This window comes from Aythya ferina, assembly GCF_964211825.1.
Source record: "Aythya ferina genome assembly, chromosome: 20".
Lineage (NCBI taxonomy): Eukaryota > Metazoa > Chordata > Aves > Anseriformes > Anatidae > Aythya > Aythya ferina.
This window is the reverse complement of record NC_140318.1, coordinates 4,597,308-4,617,031: the sequence shown is the minus strand read 5'-3', so window position 1 is coordinate 4,617,031 and position 19,724 is coordinate 4,597,308. Positions and strand designations below refer to the sequence as shown.

The window sequence follows — 19,724 nt, the reverse complement described above, 5'->3', positions numbered from 1 at the left end:
TGTGTGCTCTGCCAGTCAGCACAAAGTTTGAACCCCCGAGGTGGTGAACCAGGCCGAAGGGAGCTTGGACCATGCGTAACGCCTCTCTGCTCTCATTGCAGGGAGATGACGGCCCAGACGTCCGTGGTGGATCTGGAGATATTTTGTTAGTGCACGCGACAGAGACCGACAGGAAAGGTACAGTGAATGCACCAGAGCAAAGCTGAGGAGTTCAGCCTGGTGTGGGCTCCTGCTGCTGCTGTTCTTCCAAGTCCCTGTAGTGTGAGCAGTGCTGATGTGACTGCCACAGCTGGGCCAGGCTGGGGAGGACTGCAGTGATGATCCCCCAAGTTTTGGGGGGGGTCGTGCTTAGATGTGGTGGAACGGAGGTAAGCTGGATGAGCGCCTGCTCCTTCCATTTCACAGCAGGCTGGAGTTAACTCCTCACAGCCTTGCCCAGATCTGGGAGGCGAGGCGCAGCGGTGGAGGTGGTGACAGTGCTGCATCAAAGTGAGAGATGGTTTGGGTCTGAAGCAGTGCCCGTGGGATCGGGCAGGCTATCCAGGTGCTACTGACACCCCTCATTTCCCTGCTGCCTCACTGCCTAGTGCAGCTCTGTACTGCTTGCCTGCTGGTGGCCACCCAGACCCATTCAGGGAGGGAATCCACAGTACTTGAAGTGAGACGTGGGGGAGGGAAGCAGGGGGTGGCAACCCCTAGCTATATATTTGTTAAAACCCCGCCATCTCTCCAAACCCAGACACCGCCCACACGAAGCAGCTCCTTCCCGAGCGCTGTGACAAAGACAGCCCTTGCAGCATTTCCAGCGAGTGATTCTGAACCTGCCAAATGCATTTGTGCTGATGGCCTTAACCAGAATTGATCTCCTCATCTCCTGGGATGCAAGGCAGAATGCACTAACCCACTGAGCCACTCAGCTCTCATATTTTAGAGGTTTGATAGTCAAAGGGGAAATATCTTTCATGTGCATTTTTAAATGGCTGCCTTTTTACTGTAGCATAAGGTGTTTTCAATTACTTACCAGCACCATTCAGCTGGCGAGAAAATCCTTCCCCTGGCAGATATATGTCCATGTTTACGTCAGGCAGCAAATCCAGGCACAAAGGACCAAAGATAGGAACATATTAGAGAAAAGCAGGCAGTTCATTGCACTATGTTTAGGTGTGTATATGTAAAAAAAAAATATATGTTGAAATGAGATGGTGGAAATAGCCTTCTGGAAAAGCTGAAACTGAAATAGAGAATCTCTGATTTACTCTTGCTGTTCTCCAAAACAAGCATCATACTGGAAGAATTTCCCTCTTAAAGACAGCCACTGGATAAAGGGGTGTGTGTTAGAGCACCGGCTCACGAACGGGGAGCTCACAGGAGGCTGCAAGCAATGAGGCGAAAGCTCTGGAGAACCTCTCAAGACTGGGGAAAACCAGAGCAGGATTTTAAACACACAGCAGCACGGCCAGGGAGAGCGGATGGGCGGAGGGGGATCTGCGCGGTGCGTGTCTCAGAATAGTCACAGAGCTTAGCCTGACACACTCTGCCAAGCCGCTGATCTGAATGGAGCACGGAGGAATTTGTGCTATGCTAACCCAGTGTTTGGGTGACTGCGAGGGTTAATGAATTAAGCTTACAATGAGAAGAATTCAGGGCTTGTAAATCAATCAGCCAAACGGCACAGAGGGGTATAGTTAAGAGGCTTTCCTTTAAAGATGAATTTCTTGGCAGCTTCGAGTGCCAGAGCAGACCAGCTGTATTACCTCACATCGCCTTTTGGGCAGATGGGAACCCAGAATAAACGTAACTCCACGCCCTGCTGCATGATGCTTCTTGTCCTTCTGACTTCTCTAAAGGAGCTAAATGGAATAAGGGATAAAAGGAGAACGTGGGATCTTTACGAGCAAAACCCACGGTCAGTTAAGTGCTCGCAGCCGCGTGCGCTTGCCGCCAGCGCAGGATTACAGCCGGACACAGCCTGGGGCTCACCCCAACGTGACCACCCAGCCTTTAGAGCTGTCGTTAGCCAGGAGCCAGCAGCGCTCTGTGATTTAGGAGCAGGAGGAAGAAGCGTCTCCACGAGGCTGCTGCCAAGAGAAACACCGCAGGTAGAGGAGAGGCACGGCTCTCGCAGCGATCCCTGCTGCTTCCCACCCTCCCCGCACAAAGGGCTGGTGTTACGGCACAGGGTGTGGGGCGCTCCTCGTCCTGCCCGCAGCCAGCTCTGCGTGTAGGGCCAGGCCTGAGCAGGCACAGCAGGAGCTTTTTCTCCCCTCGGTGCTAACGAGCCTCTGCCAGCAGTTGCAGCGGGCCAGGCAAGGGCAGCGTGCCATCCTGCTGCAGATGCTGACTGCAGCACCGAGAGGTTTAATATTGGGGCTATAAAACTCCCAGTTTGACCACTGCTGCCCACGGTGGCCAAGCCTTGCCTAGGCTGCGAGTGTGCTGCAGTCCTGGCCTGAAATCTTTCCCGTTTGGAGTTTCTGCTTTTTCAGATGCCGTCCTCTGTACCAGCAGCCAAAGCTTTGTGGTTCTGGGGCCTGTAGCACTGCTGCAGATCAATAAACAGAAGTCGGCAGCGTGCACTGTGTCAGTGTTTGTGCCATGGCAGGTCATGGTCAGTTTTTGTAGTGCAATTTATTCTTTTGGCTGAAAATAATTTATATTTACACTCTCCTGGGGCAGGTTTCCTGGAACACAGCAAGGGCAGAGGATCTCCAGCACCATATCATCATATCAAAACATGTAACATATCAAAACATATAAAAAAAAAAAATCTGATCATGAGGGAAACGACCACATTCATTTGCAGGGCTCTCTGCTGCCTGAGCAATAAGGGCACCTGCCTCTCATCTTTAAATTATCCCCAGCATTGTCAGCACGTTTTAATTTGCCCTGTTATTAAAAGCTCCTGTCCCACGAGCAGGTGTTTTCCACCAGTCCCTCCGGTGGTCACACAAGCTAGGAAGCAAATGGGAGCGCTGCAGATGGGAGCCAGGCCAGGGGGAACGGGGCAGTGTCACTTCTGCTCTTGTGCCGTAGGGTCCATCTGCTGGTAAGAAACAACAGCACAGCTTCTCTGTGAAGTGAATTCTGGTCAAAATGTGCCCGTGTCTGTGTCCTCTTTCTGCAAGGCTGGATTCAACCTCATACAAAGCTTACTTTTCTGAAAGCACATTTGACTGAGGCTTCCTTGTCTCTCTCCACAGATCTGGTGCTGTACTGTGAAGCCTTTCTGACTACGTACAGGACATTCATTACCCCTGAAGAGCTCATCAAGAAGCTGCAGTACAGATATCCTTTTGCATGAAAGGCAGCTTGCCCCAGGGACCATGGCTGAGCAGCATGAGCATCATGGAGGGAGCTGGTGACAAGTTTGGAGGATGCAGTCAGGAACGTGCTTGCCCTGCACCCCCTCCATATCTTCAGCCTGCAGGTGGGAGATGCTGCAGGGCACATCCACGTGGAGTGGAACACTGGCCCTGAGTGTAGTCACCAGGGGACCTTGGCAGGGGAGAAGAGCAGTTCAGATTTTCCATACGGAACTGGGGAAGAGCTCTTTTGTTTGGGACATCTTGTTTGTAGAATGGGGATCGTGTGTTCTGCCTTCCAGACAGGCAGTGGGGCAGCTGTAGGTTAACACTGCCAAGACACCTTTTCCCTCTTCCTACAAGAAATACAGCACAGTCCTCTTAGCACCCCAGCTCAGAGCTGAGCTTGTAAGTGCTGATGAGGCCGGGGCTCGTACGTGGCAGCGTGAACGTTTGTGTTTCTGGCAGGGCATGGGGAAAGCTTCTTGCTGAGCCCCCTGCCTGTGGTTCCTTCCCCTTGGCTCTGTCCTCGTGGCTCCCTTTGCCGTCAGCTGCATGGCTCAGTGGCTCGGTTCAGGCAGTGCAAAGACCTCGTGGGTTTTGCTCCTGTACACCCAGGTCAAAGGGAGCCTGACGTCAGCCTGTCCTAAGGCACGGCTCATCACTGCCATCTGCAGCAGAGCCGCTGCTCCCCTGGCTCCTGCTGGGATCGGTGGATCCTGCCAAGGACGCAGCAAAATCTCACTGGAGAGCAGGTGTCAGTGAAAATATTGGCTGGGTCATTCCTGCAGGCCCTTCTTGATATTTGACTTACTGGCACCCTGTTTCTCTCTGCCTTTGTGCACCTGGTGGAAGCTCTTCCAACCTCTGCTGTCTCCCTCAAGGCTCTTCCCCTCACAGAAAACTGGGCGATGAGAGAGGCAGAGGTGACATCTGAGAGCTGTTATCAGACCAGATGTCTCAGACCAGTGGGGGAGATGACAGCGTAGCAGTGCTGCTCATTAAATTCCACCTTAGAGATTAGAGCCTGAGGGTACACCTGCTCTGCCAGCATCAATCCTGCGAGGCCTCAGTACCTCCTCACATCCCTGCTACCTGCAGCTGGGGGCAGATTAATACCGTGCTAATTAGAGCCAGATTGGTGGCCCTTATCTCCTAGAAACTGAACACCAATTTCGGTCAAGACCGAGCAGTTTCTGTTCTGATGTTCCTCAAGGCAGCTGTTCATTGTGCTCTGACTGCCATAAGTTGATTCTTTAATTTGCAACCCACATATGAGAAGTTTTGCCACTTCCCAGACACGTTCAAGAAGCGAGTCAGTAAGAACACCTTCTTCGTGCTGGTGAGAGTGGTGGATGAGCTGTGGTGAGTTGCCTTCTTTGTTTTGGGGTGGGAAATGAATGGTCAGTAACCATACAGAAGCCTACCAGTTAAAAAAGTATCTCTGTGTGTATGTGTGTGTTTTAAACCCTATAGATGATGACAGCTGAAATCCCCTACCCTGACCAAGATACCCATAGTATACCCAGGGAACCCTCTTGTTGGGTGTGTCCTGTCTGGGTCAAGGATTTTAAAATAACCCTTGAAAGGGGAATCTCCAAGAAAGGAAGAGCTGGGAAGGGGAGGAATTTCGGTCACTCATTTCTGCTTGTGGGAAGGAACAAGGAGACTCTGCACAGACACAAATTCTCTAGCTCGGAGCTGTAGCGCTGATGCCTTCCATTGGTTTTCCATCTTTCAGCTTGGTGGAGCTGACAGAGGAAATTCTCAAGCTGCTGATGGACCTGGTGTTCCGGCTGGTCTGCAACGGGGAGCTGAGCCTTGCCAGAGTGTTACGCAAAAATATCCTTGATAAAGTAGATCAGAAGAAAATGCTAAGGTTTGCCAATTCCACCAAACCTCTTGCAGCCCGTGGGGTAGCAGCCAGGTGAGGAAGCGTGCACATAACCATATTTTGGTTCTGTCTGAGAGACGAGGTGTCCCTTCGTTGTGGACACAACGTTTATTCTCAGTCCAAAACATAAGAAAGGGAAGAAATGAGGTCACATTTTCTTATCCTTTATTTTTCATCCTTCTCTCCTACAGGCCAGGGACCCTGCATGATTTCCACAGTCACGAGATAGCTGAGCAGCTGACCCTGCTAGACGCTGAACTCTTCTATAAAATCGAGGTACGGAGATAAGGATGGGGTGAGGGCAGAGGGAGAGATTTGAACACAATCTCTGCAATCTCTGGTATTCCCAGTACACCTGCTGCATTGTAGGAGACAGCTGAACTCGTGTCAGCAAAAGACTGCGAGCAGAGGCTGTGACTGGGAATCTTAAGGCAGAAATCCCATGCTAATGTGTGGTATTCTCCCACCCCTCTCTTCTTCCTTGGCAGATACCAGAAGTTTTGCTTTGGGCGAAAGAGCAAAATGAAGAGAAGAGCCCCAACCTGACACAGTTCACAGAGCACTTTAATAACATGTCCTACTGGTAAGGAGCTCAGGGCAACCAAGGCATGAATTGTGCTTAGCGTCCAGTGTCCTAGAGTTCAAGACAATGCTTGCAGAGTTGGGTTCCCTTAAGTACACATCTACATGTTTTTGGCCAGGAACTAGATGCCAGGCTCTCGGAGACCCCAGAACACAAGAGAAACAAAATCATGAGGGTTTTGGAAGGCCCTGTAACCTGAAGGAATTACTGTTAGTATTGAGCTCTTCAAACAAACTTTCCCCTTGCAAATGAATGCAGTCTGTGAAGGATTATTGTTCTCATCTTTGGAATTATTCTGTCTTTGTTGTGAATTAGAGTGCTCCATTTAAGTTGGAGATACCATGAACTTTTTAGTATTGTTGGTCCTTCCTCATTAGCTACTGGTTTTGTAAATGAAACAGCAAGAAATCTGAGATCTGCTGAAATAGGTTTATCTTTCTGTTTTGTTTTTCTGTCCGATTTTCCAGGGTCCGTTCAATAATAATGTTACAAGAGAAAGCCCAAGACCGAGAGAGGCTGCTCCTTAAATTTATAAAGATTATGAAGGTACCAGCTTGTTTCTTGCTATGCATCACACACGCTGTTCATTAAAGGAACTGGAGAGTGGGACATGACAGTTGGTAGAACTGTTTGATGCTCCAAGCCTTTCCAGATTTCTGGAGTAATTGGTATGTTCTCCTTCTTTACAGCACTTACGAAAGCTGAATAATTTTAATTCCTATCTGGCAATTCTTTCTGCACTGGATTCTGCACCCATCCGAAGGCTGGAGTGGCAGAAACAAACCTCAGAGGTGAGGAGCAGCACAGCACGGGCTCTCTTAATTGGGGGAAAAAAGCTAACTGTGGTCGCAGTGTGAAACAGCTGGGTGGGTGTTAAGAGCTCAGGGACATCCCAGGATGGAGAGACGGTGGATGAATGCTCTCCAGTGGAAATAATGCCACAGTGGGAAAAGACTGGGAAATTGTCACATAACCCAAATATTCTGTGCTGGCAGCCTGCAGTGCTGCTGGGCTTCCTGACAGCTGCCAAAGTGCCAGCGCTGTCACAGGCTGTGAGAACAGCCTCCTGCTTCCTCCCTGCAAATTGAAGGCTTGGTGAAGAGGTGTTTGCAGGACGGCCTTAACACCCTTGGGGGAGAGGTTACAAGGATGGGTTTGCGGCAGTGACCGGGGCTTTGTGTTCTGCTAGGGCCTGGCTGAGTACTGCACGCTGATCGACAGCTCCTCGTCCTTCCGAGCCTACCGAGCAGCTCTGGCTGATGTGGAGCCTCCCTGCATACCTTACCTGTGAGTTGGTCGTTCCTTTCCTCTGCTCTTCTGCACGCTCAAGTGGTTCCTTCAACAATTTCTCAGCAGCTTCTGCTCAGCTCAGCACTCCTCTTTTGGCCTACATGTAAAACAACCCATCAGTGTGCCACGTCAGACCCCTGTGCCCGCTCTGAGCAATGTGTCCCCTAGCAGGGACATCCCTTGGCACGGCTCCTCCTCCACTGACACTGCGTTCCTGGTACAGGATGGCTGGATTTCTCCAGCCAGTCACCACCAAACATCTCATTCCCTTTTGTAACCATCAGTCAAAGCTCAGACCACCTCCTGCTGTTTCAGATGCTTCACTCCATGCCTCAGCTTCCTTTTTGTAAAGGTGATTTGGCTGTGGCAAAGGGAAGACCAAGTGGCTGGATCTTTAGGTGACGCCTTTCAACTTGGGGCTTGTGCACTGTGAAATAAATATTCCAGTGAGGAGAAATGGATCCCACAGCTTCAAGCTGCTTCGTGTTCCCCTGCAACAGCTCTGATTCTGATGACTTAAGAGCTGATAAAATAGGAAGCTTCCTTGTCAAACACAGACTGCTTTGTCGTGTTTCTAGATGAAGGCTTGAAGCCCTTGCCCTTCTCCATAAGGACCCTCTGATCTAGAGCTCAGATTTGCTCCGTGTTTATGCCAGTAAAATTTCTAGTCTTGCTTTCTTCCATCATAAAAGTCCTGTAGGAAGATGCTGTGCACATACACAGCTTCTCTCTGTCTGGGGACCACAGGAGGGATGCAGAGGAGCTGGGGAGGCAGAGGGAGGAGGGGGCACAGACCCTCTCGCTCTCAGCTCTGCATGTGATGAAAGGTTCTTAGCACCTGAACACCTTCATGTCTGCTGCTGGGAAGACTTTTCCCTCTAGTTTAGAATTGCAACGCTGCCGGCAGCAGCAGGAGGAGGTAGTTAGATGTGGCGCTGCCTTTGGCCAGCTCTCCTGCCTGTGTGTGACAAACACCTTGACTTGTTTGCCTAATCCCTGGCCCGCTGCCCCTTTCTCTCTTTCAGAGGCCTGATTCTGCAGGACCTGACCTTTGTTCATCTGGGAAACCCAGATTACATTGACAGCAAAGTCAACTTCTCTAAGCGCTGGCAGCAGTTTAACATCCTGGACAGCATGAGGTGCTTCCAGCAAGTGTAAGTGCAGCGGGGGGAGCAGAGCCGGGGGCACTGCTGGGGGTGGAGGCATCGTGATAGAGAAGAAGGGAGACTGGCTCTGGTCGTGGTCTCCTTCCCTCTCTGGGTTAGATAAGGCTACAAAGGTGTGGTGGCATTTTTCTTGGAGTCCCAGCGTAGCAGCATAGTTCCTGTTCTCCCTTTTCACACGACAGTTCCTGCTCCAGGCTGTGCCGTGGCTGGTTCTTCTCCGGGTTATGAAGGGTTTTCCTACAGGGCATCTCACAGCAGATCCAACTGCCAGCTTCAGTGCTGGGGGTCTTTATCCCCACTTCAGCAACGAGTGTGATGGTTTTTCCCTTCTCTGTGTCACACCCCTGCCACAAGCAGTGGGCTCAGGCCATGCAGAGCGCGGTGCTGGGTCTATGCTGGAGCCAGGTGGGGGTGGCTCCGGGCTGGGGAGGTCCCTGGCAGCCCCGTGGTTGACTGCAGCCTCTCTCCATGTCCCGCAGACATTACGACATCAAAAGGAACGACGACATCGTGTCCTTCTTCAACGACTTCAGCGACCACCTGGCGGAAGAGGCCCTGTGGGAACTGTCCCTCAAAATCAAACCTCGGAACATCACGAGGCGGAAAACGGACCGGGAGGAGAAAACCTAGGAGGAGGGGGGGGCTGTGCGAGCGAGGAGAATTGCTCGGCAGATGCGCAGAGGGCAGCTATGAGACTGGAGTTCAGTATTTGTACCTGTTACTGGGTGACGCACCCTCCCTCCCGGCTGGCAGCGATCGCTGGGCGTGCGAGCGTCGGGCCGCTGAGGGCAGAGATCAGCCAGCGCTCGCTGCACTCGCCTTCCTCCTCCTCCCGTCCCTCTGTGCCATCAAGCAGCTTTAACCCCGAGGAGAGAGCTTCGTGGAAGGAGGGTCCCAGGCAAAGCGTGTTACAGGTGGTGTTGGGAGAGAGCCGGGCTTTTGGTTTCGCCCGTGGAGGAATCGGCAAGAGCTCGGCGCCCACGGGCCGGTCGCGGCAGCGCAAGCAGCCGTGGCAGGAGAGGTTTTTGAGTCTCGCCCACGCCGCCACCTCGCAACGTGTTTGTCCCTAGGAGACGAGGATGGAAGAGCCTCCGCTGTCTGCCAGGGGAGCTCTGCTTTCGGAGAGCTTGCATTTGTTTACAGGGGTCTTCGGTTTACCCCAGATCTCTCTCGCCTCCTTTCTGGGAGGAAGGCACCGGTTGTAGATACAGAAGAGGCACTGAAAACGTGGGCAGGGACCCGCCGTCTCCAGTCATCGTACCCCCCCCTCCTCCTCTTAGATCTCGTTATTTAAACGGTCATCCCTCCGAACCCTGAACCAGAGACTTCCCGAGGTACTGCGGTCCACCCGTGCGTGGACCCGTGTCTGTTAGTGCCGGTACTAGCTTTTGCACAGTAAGTTCTGTAGTATACGACTGTAAATATTAGTGTGTAGAATCCAGTGAGGAATTTTTTTTTTTTTTTGATGCATGTCCGAAAAAACCCGTGGGTTTATAGGAAAAGGAAAGAAAAAGTGCAAAACATTATGTATAAAACTCCCACCCCATGACAACGGCGTTCAAGTACTGGAAGGAAGGAAGGAGGCTCGGGGCCGGCTGTGGGGCTGGGGGAGTTGGGGTCCCCTCTGGGGTGGTGACAGCCAGCAGGGACGGAGCCCATCCCGCTGGCCCCACCGCCTCGCTCCTCTCCTCTCCTGTCGTTGCCAATTTTTTTTCTCGGGGGTTTCCCCTCCCGGATAGCCCCGGTGCTGAGCTCCCTGCCCCATGCTCTGGAAGCAGCCCCAGCCAGGCCCTGTCCCCAGCCCTGCCCGGCACAGGAGAGGGGTGAGCACTGCCCACCCAGCGTGACCCGTCTGTCTGTCTGTCCGTCTGTCCGGTGTGCCTTATTCAGCCCCTCCCTGTCCCCTCCTGTCCCCTCCTGTCCCCTCTCCCAGGGTGTCCTTGCCAGTGCAGCCCCAGCTGGGCCCTTTCCCCTCCCTCCTTTCTGTCCTCATTCAGTTGTTTACAGGGTGGGTCGTGGTTTTGAGCATTTGCTGTAGATTTTATCAGCCTTGCAAGGCCTTTTTCAGACCCATGGCACGTGGTCACAGGTTTTTAAGCCTTCGTCCCACAAAATCCTGTAGTTTTAGAGCAGTGGCTCGTACAGGATGTTTTGCAGAGCATCCTTGATTTGTTTCTCAATAGCAGGTCAATGTTTGCTAAGCCTCTGTTTATTCTGGGTGAATCAGAGGTGCGAGCACTTCCTTCTACAGATTGCAAAGCCTTTGCGGCTCCCTGGACGTGCTGGCTCCAGCTGCCAGCCTGCAGCAGGGCGCACCGGCGGCGTTACCCCATCCTCAGGACTGTCCAGCTCGAGCGCGCCCCTGAAGCTGCAGGCAGCGGGCTCCCAGCACCTCGCCCCACGCTGCCCAAGCTGCTGCAGTGGCCTCCAAGACGCCCGTGGTGGGATCCAAACCGAGACACCTGCATCGACAGCAGCAGCCCCGTGAGAGCAAGACACGGCGCAGTGAAGCAACACGTCCAGTTCGTGCGTCCGCATGGGCTTTGCAGTCTGGTTTTGAGAGCAAAGCAAAATTCTCGAGCGTTTCCCCCGCCCTCCCCTTCGTGCCCTCGCAGTCCCCAGAGCAGGAGGAGCAGGGCTCTCGCTGTGCCAAACACGACACCTGAGTCAGAACACTTCAAAAGCTTTTTATTTTGTTTTATGGCACTACCAGCCCTGGAGCTGCATGCCACGTCTGGTCAAGGCTTTGCAACCCCTGAAGGCTTCGCAGCCTTTGAAGCAGGAAGTAGTACTTTGGTTTTGCTTTGTAAAGAAGATTTTAAAAAAAAACAACCTGACGAGACTGTGAAAAGGCAAAATCCAATCTCTGGCTGGCACAGGGCTCTGCTGGCTCTGAACACGTCACTACCACCGCTGTGTGCTGTAGCATAGGCTGTTCCTAGGAGTATCGTGTGTGGTGATAGCACTAAAACACCCCATCGGTTCAGTTCCCCGCGTGCCGGGCTGCGTGGGGAGGCGCAGCGTGGCGTGGGCTCGATGCCCCTGCTGCCGAGGGGGCTGCTCCCCTTCCCCTGGCTGTGTGTGAGCTGCTTTCAGTTCTCACCCTGCGTGTGGAGCCCAGAGCCCCCTGCTCTGGGGCAGCAGGGGCTTGGCTCACGGCGTGGGGCCGGGAGGCATGAGACGGGCACGGCTGCAGCTCCTCGGCCAGCAAAAAGCGCCGAGCGCGGCCACGGCTGGTGCAGCTGCGAGCCCCTCACCTCCCTCGGGGGGCAGCGGGGGTCTCGGGCTCCTCGCTGGGCAGGGAGGTGGGGAAGCGGTGCCCAGCGCCCCGCGCTGCCCCCAGCCTCTCCCCCCACCCCCAGCTGTTGGGCTGTATTATAGATTTCCCACTAACCCGGTCCTGATGGTGGCATCTTCCCGCAGACATTTCAAACCTGTAACTTTTATATTAAAGACAAATAAACACCAGTAACGAACCCGCCTAACGATCCTGTTTACAGTGCATGCAGCAGTCTGTGGATTAAAGTGACAATCAAATCCGCTTCTTGAGCTGGTGTGGCCTCATGTTTTCTCATGACCCCCCCAGGTTTTCCCCTGCTGTTGGCCCTTTTTGCTTTTAAGTTTCCCCTGTCGATCACTTCCTTACCTCCCAGCAAGCTGCTGTCACCCCAGCAAAAGCCCCTGGCACAGCCCAGGGACCTCGGGGGGACGTCTGGCTCCCTCTGGGCACCGATGTGCCTGCTGTTGGGGCCAGGGGCTCCTTTCCCCGCAACGCGTGGCACAGCCCTGCCAGCACAGCGGCCTCACGCTGACTGCCCATGGCTATAAATAATCCCTGCGGCTGCCTGGGCGGCCCCCACACACGCTCCCGCACTATTTCAGACCTGGAAGGGGTTCAAAATTCCTCTGGAAATAATCGGCATCCGCTGGCTTGGGAGGAGGATGCCCAGACACCGAGCGAGCCCGCAACGCCGGCTCCTCGCAGCAGTCCCAGCTGCACCTGCGGGGGCTGCAGGCTGCATGCCCCCGGCCAGGTTTTGGGGCCCCCATTCCCAGCAGTATTACGCCGTGACCCCAAATTCTCCAGCTTAGGAGCTGCTGCGCTCACTCCCAGCCCAGGTGGCCCCCCAGGAACGGTGGTGATGGTCCAGGGGCTCCCGGCAGCCTCCCCCCTGCCTGGCTCAGGGAGTGGCTGCTTCTGGGGGAAATGCCAGGTTGGGTGCTCACAGGAGGGTTTGCGCTAAATTTTGTGGACAAAAGCCACGGTGAAGGGTCCGTGATGTGCACAGAAAACAGAAGCTCTGGCTGTGCCTGTATTTTATTTAAAACTGGAAGCAGCAAGAAGGTGGTGATACAGCATAGTTACGTATGCAAAATGATCATTAAAGCTAAAATAAGTATTTTTATATTTTCTCACATTATTAATTACTGGGAGGCGGAGGGTGCACTTGGATGCCCAGAGCAGCAGCTGCCTGTGTGGAGCAGTCGCACACTTTGGGCTTTCGTTAACTTCTTGGCCATTTACTCCATTTCCAGCCCCAAACCTGCGAGGTGCTCCCCCTGCCAAGCAGCCAGCGTGCCTCCTGCTGCATCCCTGAGCTCCGCTGCCGGGTATTTTGCTCCTCCAAGGGACATTCCCGGCAGCTGGACTAAATAACCTGCTGCAGAGCCCGATCCTGCGGTGCAGCGGGGCCAGAGCAGCTCCTTGCCAGCTCAGGCAGGGCTTGGCACCAGTATTGCTTTGGTCCGCGTCCGTCCTGCCTGGGCTGTGGCTCCTGGGCAGCCAGCGAGCACCTGCGCTACCTCGGCAGGGCGATTCCTGATGGTGCCCGGTTGTCACCTTCCTCCCGGTGCTCACCCTCCTCCCGCAGCAGCCCCGGCAATGCCACACGGGCACTGTGGCCACTCTGCCCACCCGGAGCCCCCCAGGCTGCAAGGAGCCCCCCGCACGCTCCGTGCCGCTGGGGCTCGGGGCCCTGTCATAGGTAGAGGGCCACCAGGACGTAGACGACCCAGCTGAAGGAGGCGAAGAGGCCGAAGAGCAGGCTGAAGAGCACCAGCGACTGCGCCTTCTTGGACGCCGCCTTGGCCTGGGCCAGGTCCCCGCGGCTCAGCGCGGCGCGGGTCTGGCACAGGGGGGAGAAGGAAGCGAGAGGTCAGCGGAGCCCTGGCGGGGATGAAGGACGGGTTTGAGGCGAGCCGCCCCTCGCCACCCTTACCTCGTGGGAGTAGACGAGCGCCACGACGCCGGTCAGCAGGCAGCAGAAGACGGTCACCAGCACTGACTCCACCAGGTAGTCCTTGGGCGGCCGCTGGCTGGAAGCAGGCGAAGCGGGGCCGGGGCGCAGCTCGAACTGGAAGGCAAAACGGGGGGCGTCAAGGGTGGGGTGGGGGGGCACCCACCGGGCTCGGACCCCCTGAGGGGAGTTGGGGGGGGGGTGCCGGGACCGGGCCACGTACGGGGATGAAGGGCGGGGGAGCGCCGGGCTGCGGGCAGGGCTGGAAGGCGCCGGAGGGCGGCGGGGCGAAGGGCGGGCAGAGCAGGTGGGCGCTGCGGGGGTCGGGCGGCGAGTAGGGCGGCGGCTCCCCCTCCAGGGGGCCACCACCGTCGAGCACCGCCACCGCCACCACCCGCGGGCTCCGCTCCGTTCCCTGAGGGACCCCGACCCCGGCCCCGGCCGCCTCCATGCGGGGGGCGCTGAGGGGGCACCGCGGGCGGCCCCGGGCCCGCACCTGGAGGCAGCCGGGGCCCGCCCCGCGATGGGGCCCCGCCGGCGTTAATCATTGACCGGGCTGGGAGCGAGCACGGGGCTGGCAGCGGGGCCGCCCCCCCCGCTCCTGCTGCCCCCTTTGGGGCCGTGCCCGCGCCTCCCCCCCCCCAGTTCCCCCCCCACACACCCTCCGCGGACTACATCTCCCGGCGTGCCCCGCGCCCCGTGCCCCCCCCCTTCCCTTGTGTCCCCCCCCCCCCCTCCCCGTGATGGCGTCCGCCGGTGGCGGCCCCGGCTCAGGGCCCGGTGTTGGCAGCGCGGAGCCGGAGCGGCCGCAGCCGAGGCCGTTCCTCATCGGCGTCAGCGGCGGCACCGCCAGCGGCAAGGTGAGAGCCGGGGGGAGGTTGGGGGTGGAGGGGGGGGGTTATGGAGGCTCCCCTCAGTCCCCCCCCCCCGCCTCAATCCGCCCGTCTCAGTCCACAGTGTGCGAGAAGATCATGGAGCTGCTGGGGCAGAACGAGGTGGAGCAGCGGCAGCGGCAGGTGGTGATCCTCAGCCAGGACCGCTTCTACAAGGCGCTGAGCGCCGAGCAGAAGGCCAAGGCGCTCAAGGGGCAGTACAACTTCGACCACCCCGGTGAGCTCTGTTGTGGGGTCGCGGGGGGGTTTGGGGTGGGTCTGGGGGGGTTTTGGGGTCGGGGTTGTGTTGTAGCCGCAGCCCCGCCGCCTCCTCTCTGCCCCCGAGCATCGGTGTTCCCAAAGGGAGCCGAGAGCTGGGTGGGGGTCAGTGAGGAGCGCTGGAGGGGTGGGAGGGCACAGAAAGGGCTTTTCCCCACCAAAATGCTGGTTTGTGTTTCCAGTGTCCCTGCCAGTCTCGTGAAACCTCGGAGGTTGCTGCAGGCAGCGCCTGCCCTGTAACTGCACCGTGCAGGGAGCGATGTCAGGGAGGTGGAGGGCACCCAGGCCTGCTCGATGCGCTCATCGCCTCGTTTGTGGCTGTGGAAAGGCTCTGTAATAAACCACAGCGACTCCCAAATTCTTTCCTGGTATTTCTTGTCCACATAAAGAACTGCTCTCCTTGCTCTGGGGCACACTGCTAATTGCAAGTGAAACGATGATCTGCCCTTGGCTGAAGTTTAGTGCCTGCTAGAAAGAGGGTGGATAACACTGGAAAAGTGTTACAAATGTCTGAGGTTTTGTAAACAATTTTCAGCTAACAGAGGTGCACAAAATTATGCAATTACTGAGTAAAATTGCACTATTAGCAACTTTACATTTGGATTTTTAAACTAATTGTATTGTTGTTCCTTAAGAACAGCAAATTCTCTCTTCCTCATTTCTGAAACCAAATATAACGATTGTAATTTGGGTGGGGGTGTCAGACTGCTGCTGGTAGGGAAGAATAAGCCGTGAGTTCCTTTTTTCCTAGTGTGACTGGACAGCGTGCTTTTCCTACAGGTCTAGGAAATCTGAGCAGAGCACTTGATGTAGCTGCATCTGAACTTCTTCCTCTTTCAAACCTTCCTCTTGCAGACGCTTTTGATAACGATTTGATGCACACAACCCTGAAAAATATTGTGGAGGGGAAGACAGTCGAGGTACCCACCTACGACTTCGTGACCCATTCTAGGTAGGTGCCAGTTCTGTGTACTCTCTGGCTGGTGTTGGTATCCCCAGGCACAGCGGGGACAGACTGCTCCGTGTGGTGCAGGCCCCACGTAACAGCGTGCTCTGGGTATTTCTGTCACGGCAGGCTGGCGGAGACGACTGTGGTTTATCCTGCTGACGTCGTTCTCTTTGAGGGGATCCTGGTTTTCTACAACCAAGACATTCGGGACATGTTCCATCTCCGGCTCTTTGTGGACACCGATTCCGACGTCAGGCTGTCCCGCAGAGGTGCTGCACTGCTGTCAGTGTTCTGCTGGTGTTCCTCATCCTTCCATGTGCATGTAGCAAAACTCATGTGTTTTTGTTTTTTTGTTTTTTTTTGTTTTTAATTTTTCTGTTGTAGTTCTGCGAGATATGAAACGCGGGAGGGACCTTGAGCAGATCCTCACCCAGTACACCACATTCGTCAAACCTGCCTTCGAGGAGTTCTGTTTACCGGTACCAAATGTCTCACTAACCTTTTTGTGATTTCTGTGATTCGTGATTTCTGGGGAAGAGAAGGAGCGGAGTCGCCTGGGGATTGGCTGCACTGTAGATGCAGCAGCAGTTGCAACAGCTTTTGATATTTGCATTTCATGAACGAGTTCTGTGCTTTGCCCTTTGCCTCATCTATGTCCCTTCTTGTAAGCACCACAGAAATCTCCGGCACCTCTGCGTGTTTTATTACTGCTCGCGGCAACAGCTATTGTAGCATAGGGCCCTTCGACTGGGAAAACTCCCTCTCTGCGTTTATTCTTAAGTCTTGCAGAAAGAAAGAAGAGATGGGTCTTGCATTGTGTGGTGTAGCAGGCAGACTTTATAACTCTATAATGGTCCGCCTCTGATTTTCTCCACTGTTCCCTGTTGAGAGTCTGCTGAAAACCAATTTAGGTGCTCACAGAACCAAATTGATTTGTAAAAACCCTTTGAGGACAAAATCCTGTATGTAGATAAAATAAGATGGAAAAGAGTAGCTCAGGGGTTTGTAGAAGTACTCATTAGGAATGCTGGACTTACCAGCCTTTTTGTAAGTAGGAAAAAAACTGAAAAGCAGGGGCCACGTGGATGGTAAAAATCAATGAAATGCCATCAGAGGCAGGAAGGAATTTCACACGTGCACTGGGTACCTTTGGCTTGCAGCAGAGATTTAGCAATGACTTCTGAAATGCTGATTAGATCCAACTCTTTACAGACTTCAGCCTCGATGTGACAGCACACTCTTCTGAAGTGTAAAAGCAAGTACCCTCCACACTTGGCCTACTGCTTCTTCATGGTTAATAACTACAAAGATCAAGCCACAGCCTTAAATCTGCTGTATGGTACCCAGCATAACTTCTAAATTACTGACAGAGAACTTTAACGTACAACACCAGAGCATAAAACCTCCATCTCTGCACTCAATTTCTGGTTTTAGCAAGTTCTTCTTAGAATAAAACTGCCTTTCCCCAGTAACAGTCTCTATCACCCTTGCTGTTTTGCAGACAAAGAAGTATGCAGATGTGATCATCCCCCGAGGAGTTGACAACATGGGTAAGAGGGAGTTCAGTTCTCTGCCTGATTTCTCTGGGGAGACCACGTATGGGGCTGGGGAGAGCACATGGCACGCCCCTGCCTTGTTTGCATGCTTTTAAGCATCCAGTGTTCTGCTGGTGGGGAGAGAGCTGCTCAGAGCCTGCCCTGGATTACCAGCTGCTCAGGCTATGGAGGGCTGCAACCAAGTGATAAGGAATTGGAGATGCAAAACAGGACACCAGTTCTAAAGCTGATGCTGGAATTGCTGGTCCCTGCTGGGCTCTGACCTCACTGCAGAGGGTCGGCATGCCTTCATTTAAGGGCTGGTTGTTAAAACTTGAGTTGGATGGGGCTGGATGCTCCACATTTTCTAGATAGTTCAGCCAAAAAAGCCTACGCCTGTCCTGTATTTCCCATTCCTCTCTGCAGTTGCCATAAACCTCATCGTGCAGCACATTCAAGACATCCTAAATGGAGACATCTGCAAGTGGCAGCGAGGGGCAATGAACGGCCACGGTCGGACCTACAAGCGCCCGTTCCCTGAGCAAGCAGAGAGCAGCACCGTGCTGGCAGCTGGCAAGCGGTCCCACCTGGAGTCCAGCAGCCGTCCGCACTAACCAGTCAGCCCGAAGGATTTGCCTCTGGTCCACACCAGCACTGAAGACAACTTTGGGAAAGAAAGACTTCAACAAAGCGGTTGGTGAAGTGCCCTTTAAATTGTCACAGCAGCAGGGGGGCTGCTGGTGCAAAACTTCTTGCGGAGAGAAGAGGAAGGAGTTGGACTACTGCCCCTCTCCCCTCAAAAGTCCCTCCCCTGTCTCCCCGAGATGTCTGATCTGTTCTGTTACTCAATGAACTGGCTAAAGGCGGTTCTGCCTGCCTTTTTACTTTTTAATTTTCAAAATGGAATCTGTTGCTGAAGCCTCACGTGAAAGGTGAATGTTACCAGGTATTTAGCAAGATACCCCCATTCCCTGATGCTGCTGGTTCTTAGCAGGGAGATCAACTGCCTAAACAGTCTCTTTTTCCCAGACTAGATCACACCCTCTTAATTCAAACAAGCAGGTGCAGCCCTTACTCTTCTCCACCTTGCTTGGGACCTTGAGTTCTGGCACTGCTCTCCTGCTGGCCAACCTCCTTTGTAACATGTGGGGGGAGGAAGTCACCTGTAGGGTAATCTCTCTCCCAGGATAAAACAGAGCCAGTCTGGGACAAAGGGAGACTTACAGCTCACTGAGGACAGGCCCGAGAGGTGGTGTGATTCTCATTCCTAAGTGATACCTTCAGGATAAGCTCCTGAGCCTTGCTGCGCTGTATGCAGAGGTTTCAATTTTTGTACCCTTGAATGTCAGTGAATGTATGAGCTCCAACTGGATTGAGTTGCTCATGGAAACAGAAACGGCCTTGTCAGTATTAGTGTCGTTTGGGGCATTTCTGTACTGCTGGTTGCAGATTCTGCTGGGCGGAATCCGTCCGCTTCCAGAGCTGGGTGGTAAAATTGGCAAGGGGGAAAGCTGTGAATTGCAAGACCCTCCTTCTGATGGCACAAACAGCAGGCTGGACACGTTTCTACCGTCACGGTGACTAAACTCACAAATGTTCTGTTTTTCTAACAAAACAAACAAAAAAAAAAACACCACCACCATCAACATAAACCAGACAAGAAGCTGGTAGTGTAAACACTGACAGCCAAGTTTCTGAAGTTTACCCCAAGTAAGTGATACTGCAGCAATATAAAGTTTCTGGAAAAAAAATATGAAATAAAGGTGGGCCATTGAAAATGTCCTTGTTGTATCCTTCTCGAATCTGTATGTAGAGTAATTTTAAGAATGGGTTGAGGGGAAAATGTTAGGAAAACTAATTTTTTCATATTTGATTATAGTTTTTTCTAAACCAGAGTCTGGCTGTCTTGTTTGTGGATGTGTTACTTTGGCTAATAAAGAAATGAATCAACAGTGAACAGACGTGACCATTCTATATAAAAGTGTTGTTGTGCTACATCTACTACACCAGCAGAAAGGTATAAAAAGGAACACCTCTTAGACTCAACAGTTCTTTCTCACATTGACTCAGGATTGTTGTAGTTCAGTATTGGCTGAAGCTTTAGAGAAAAAAAAAGTAAGAACTGCTGTCAGCATGTCCTGGTGTTGTCAATGCTGGATGTCAGTAAAGGTTGGTTAGCTAGAGAGCACCACGCTTCAGCATTATAAAAATGTAATGCTCAAGAGAAGGCTATTTCCTAATGGCTACTGGGTGCTGTTTAGGTCAAACTGACAGTTAGAGCAGCTTTAAGTAGTCACTAAATCTTACTTCCAATGACAGGTGTTTGCTCATAACTTCTTCACAGGGACAAGATCAAGGCAGCCTTGAACAGCAGTTGTTATGGCAGTAACTCTACAGTAAAAAGCACCCTGGTCTGTCTAGGGCTGATGTTCTTGGTCAGCTTTGATCTCGAATGCAAGAGCCTGCTGCTGCAGCCAAAAAAGAAAAAAAACAACCAACAACTGTGGCAACAGTACTGTCTCTCAGTGAATGCATGTCCAGTGCTATTACATATCCCCCATAAAAAGCCTCCCCAGTCCTTAGTTTGCACCTTCTGCTCCTTTATGAATTCCCCTGC

The 19,724-nt window shown here is 53.5% G+C and overlaps 3 protein-coding genes across 9 annotated transcripts in view; 2 read left to right on the top strand and 1 right to left on the bottom strand.

Moving 5' to 3' along the window:
- Positions 1 to 11,777, top strand: part of RAPGEF1 (Rap guanine nucleotide exchange factor 1) — an 86,988-nt gene extending 75,211 nt beyond the window's left edge. For all 7 annotated transcript variants that reach the window (XM_084494025.1, XM_084494024.1, XM_084494026.1 and 4 more), the window contains 11 exons: positions 102 to 177; positions 3,201 to 3,289; positions 4,579 to 4,667; positions 5,044 to 5,229; positions 5,388 to 5,472; positions 5,685 to 5,779; positions 6,247 to 6,325; positions 6,469 to 6,570; positions 6,969 to 7,066; positions 8,095 to 8,223; positions 8,715 to 11,777. In XM_084494025.1, the coding sequence (XP_084350151.1) occupies positions 102 to 177; positions 3,201 to 3,289; positions 4,579 to 4,667; positions 5,044 to 5,229; positions 5,388 to 5,472; positions 5,685 to 5,779; positions 6,247 to 6,325; positions 6,469 to 6,570; positions 6,969 to 7,066; positions 8,095 to 8,223; positions 8,715 to 8,865 (1,179 nt within the window). In that variant the 3' untranslated portion in view covers positions 8,866 to 11,777. The remainder of the gene's footprint in view (positions 1 to 101; positions 178 to 3,200; positions 3,290 to 4,578; positions 4,668 to 5,043; positions 5,230 to 5,387; positions 5,473 to 5,684; positions 5,780 to 6,246; positions 6,326 to 6,468; positions 6,571 to 6,968; positions 7,067 to 8,094; positions 8,224 to 8,714) is intronic.
- Positions 11,778 to 12,537: 760 nt separating this feature from the next.
- Positions 12,538 to 14,069, bottom strand: PRRT1B (proline rich transmembrane protein 1B). Its single transcript, XM_084494035.1, has 3 exons — positions 13,696 to 14,069; positions 13,455 to 13,589; positions 12,538 to 13,361 (listed from the first exon to the last, which is right to left on the bottom strand). Exons 1-3 carry the CDS (start codon positions 13,921 to 13,923, stop codon positions 13,215 to 13,217), a joined length of 510 nt encoding a protein of 169 aa, XP_084350161.1. The 5' UTR covers positions 13,924 to 14,069; the 3' UTR covers positions 12,538 to 13,214.
- A 109-nt stretch (positions 14,070 to 14,178) lies between these two features.
- Positions 14,179 to 19,064, top strand: UCK1 (uridine-cytidine kinase 1). The gene is made up of 7 exons (XM_084494034.1): positions 14,179 to 14,332; positions 14,423 to 14,582; positions 15,479 to 15,575; positions 15,699 to 15,841; positions 15,957 to 16,051; positions 17,074 to 17,122; positions 17,534 to 19,064. The coding sequence occupies exons 1-7, from the start codon at positions 14,216 to 14,218 to the stop codon at positions 17,719 to 17,721; spliced, it is 849 nt and encodes a 282-aa protein (XP_084350160.1). The 5' UTR covers positions 14,179 to 14,215; the 3' UTR covers positions 17,722 to 19,064.
- The last annotated feature ends 660 nt before the right edge of the window (positions 19,065 to 19,724 follow it).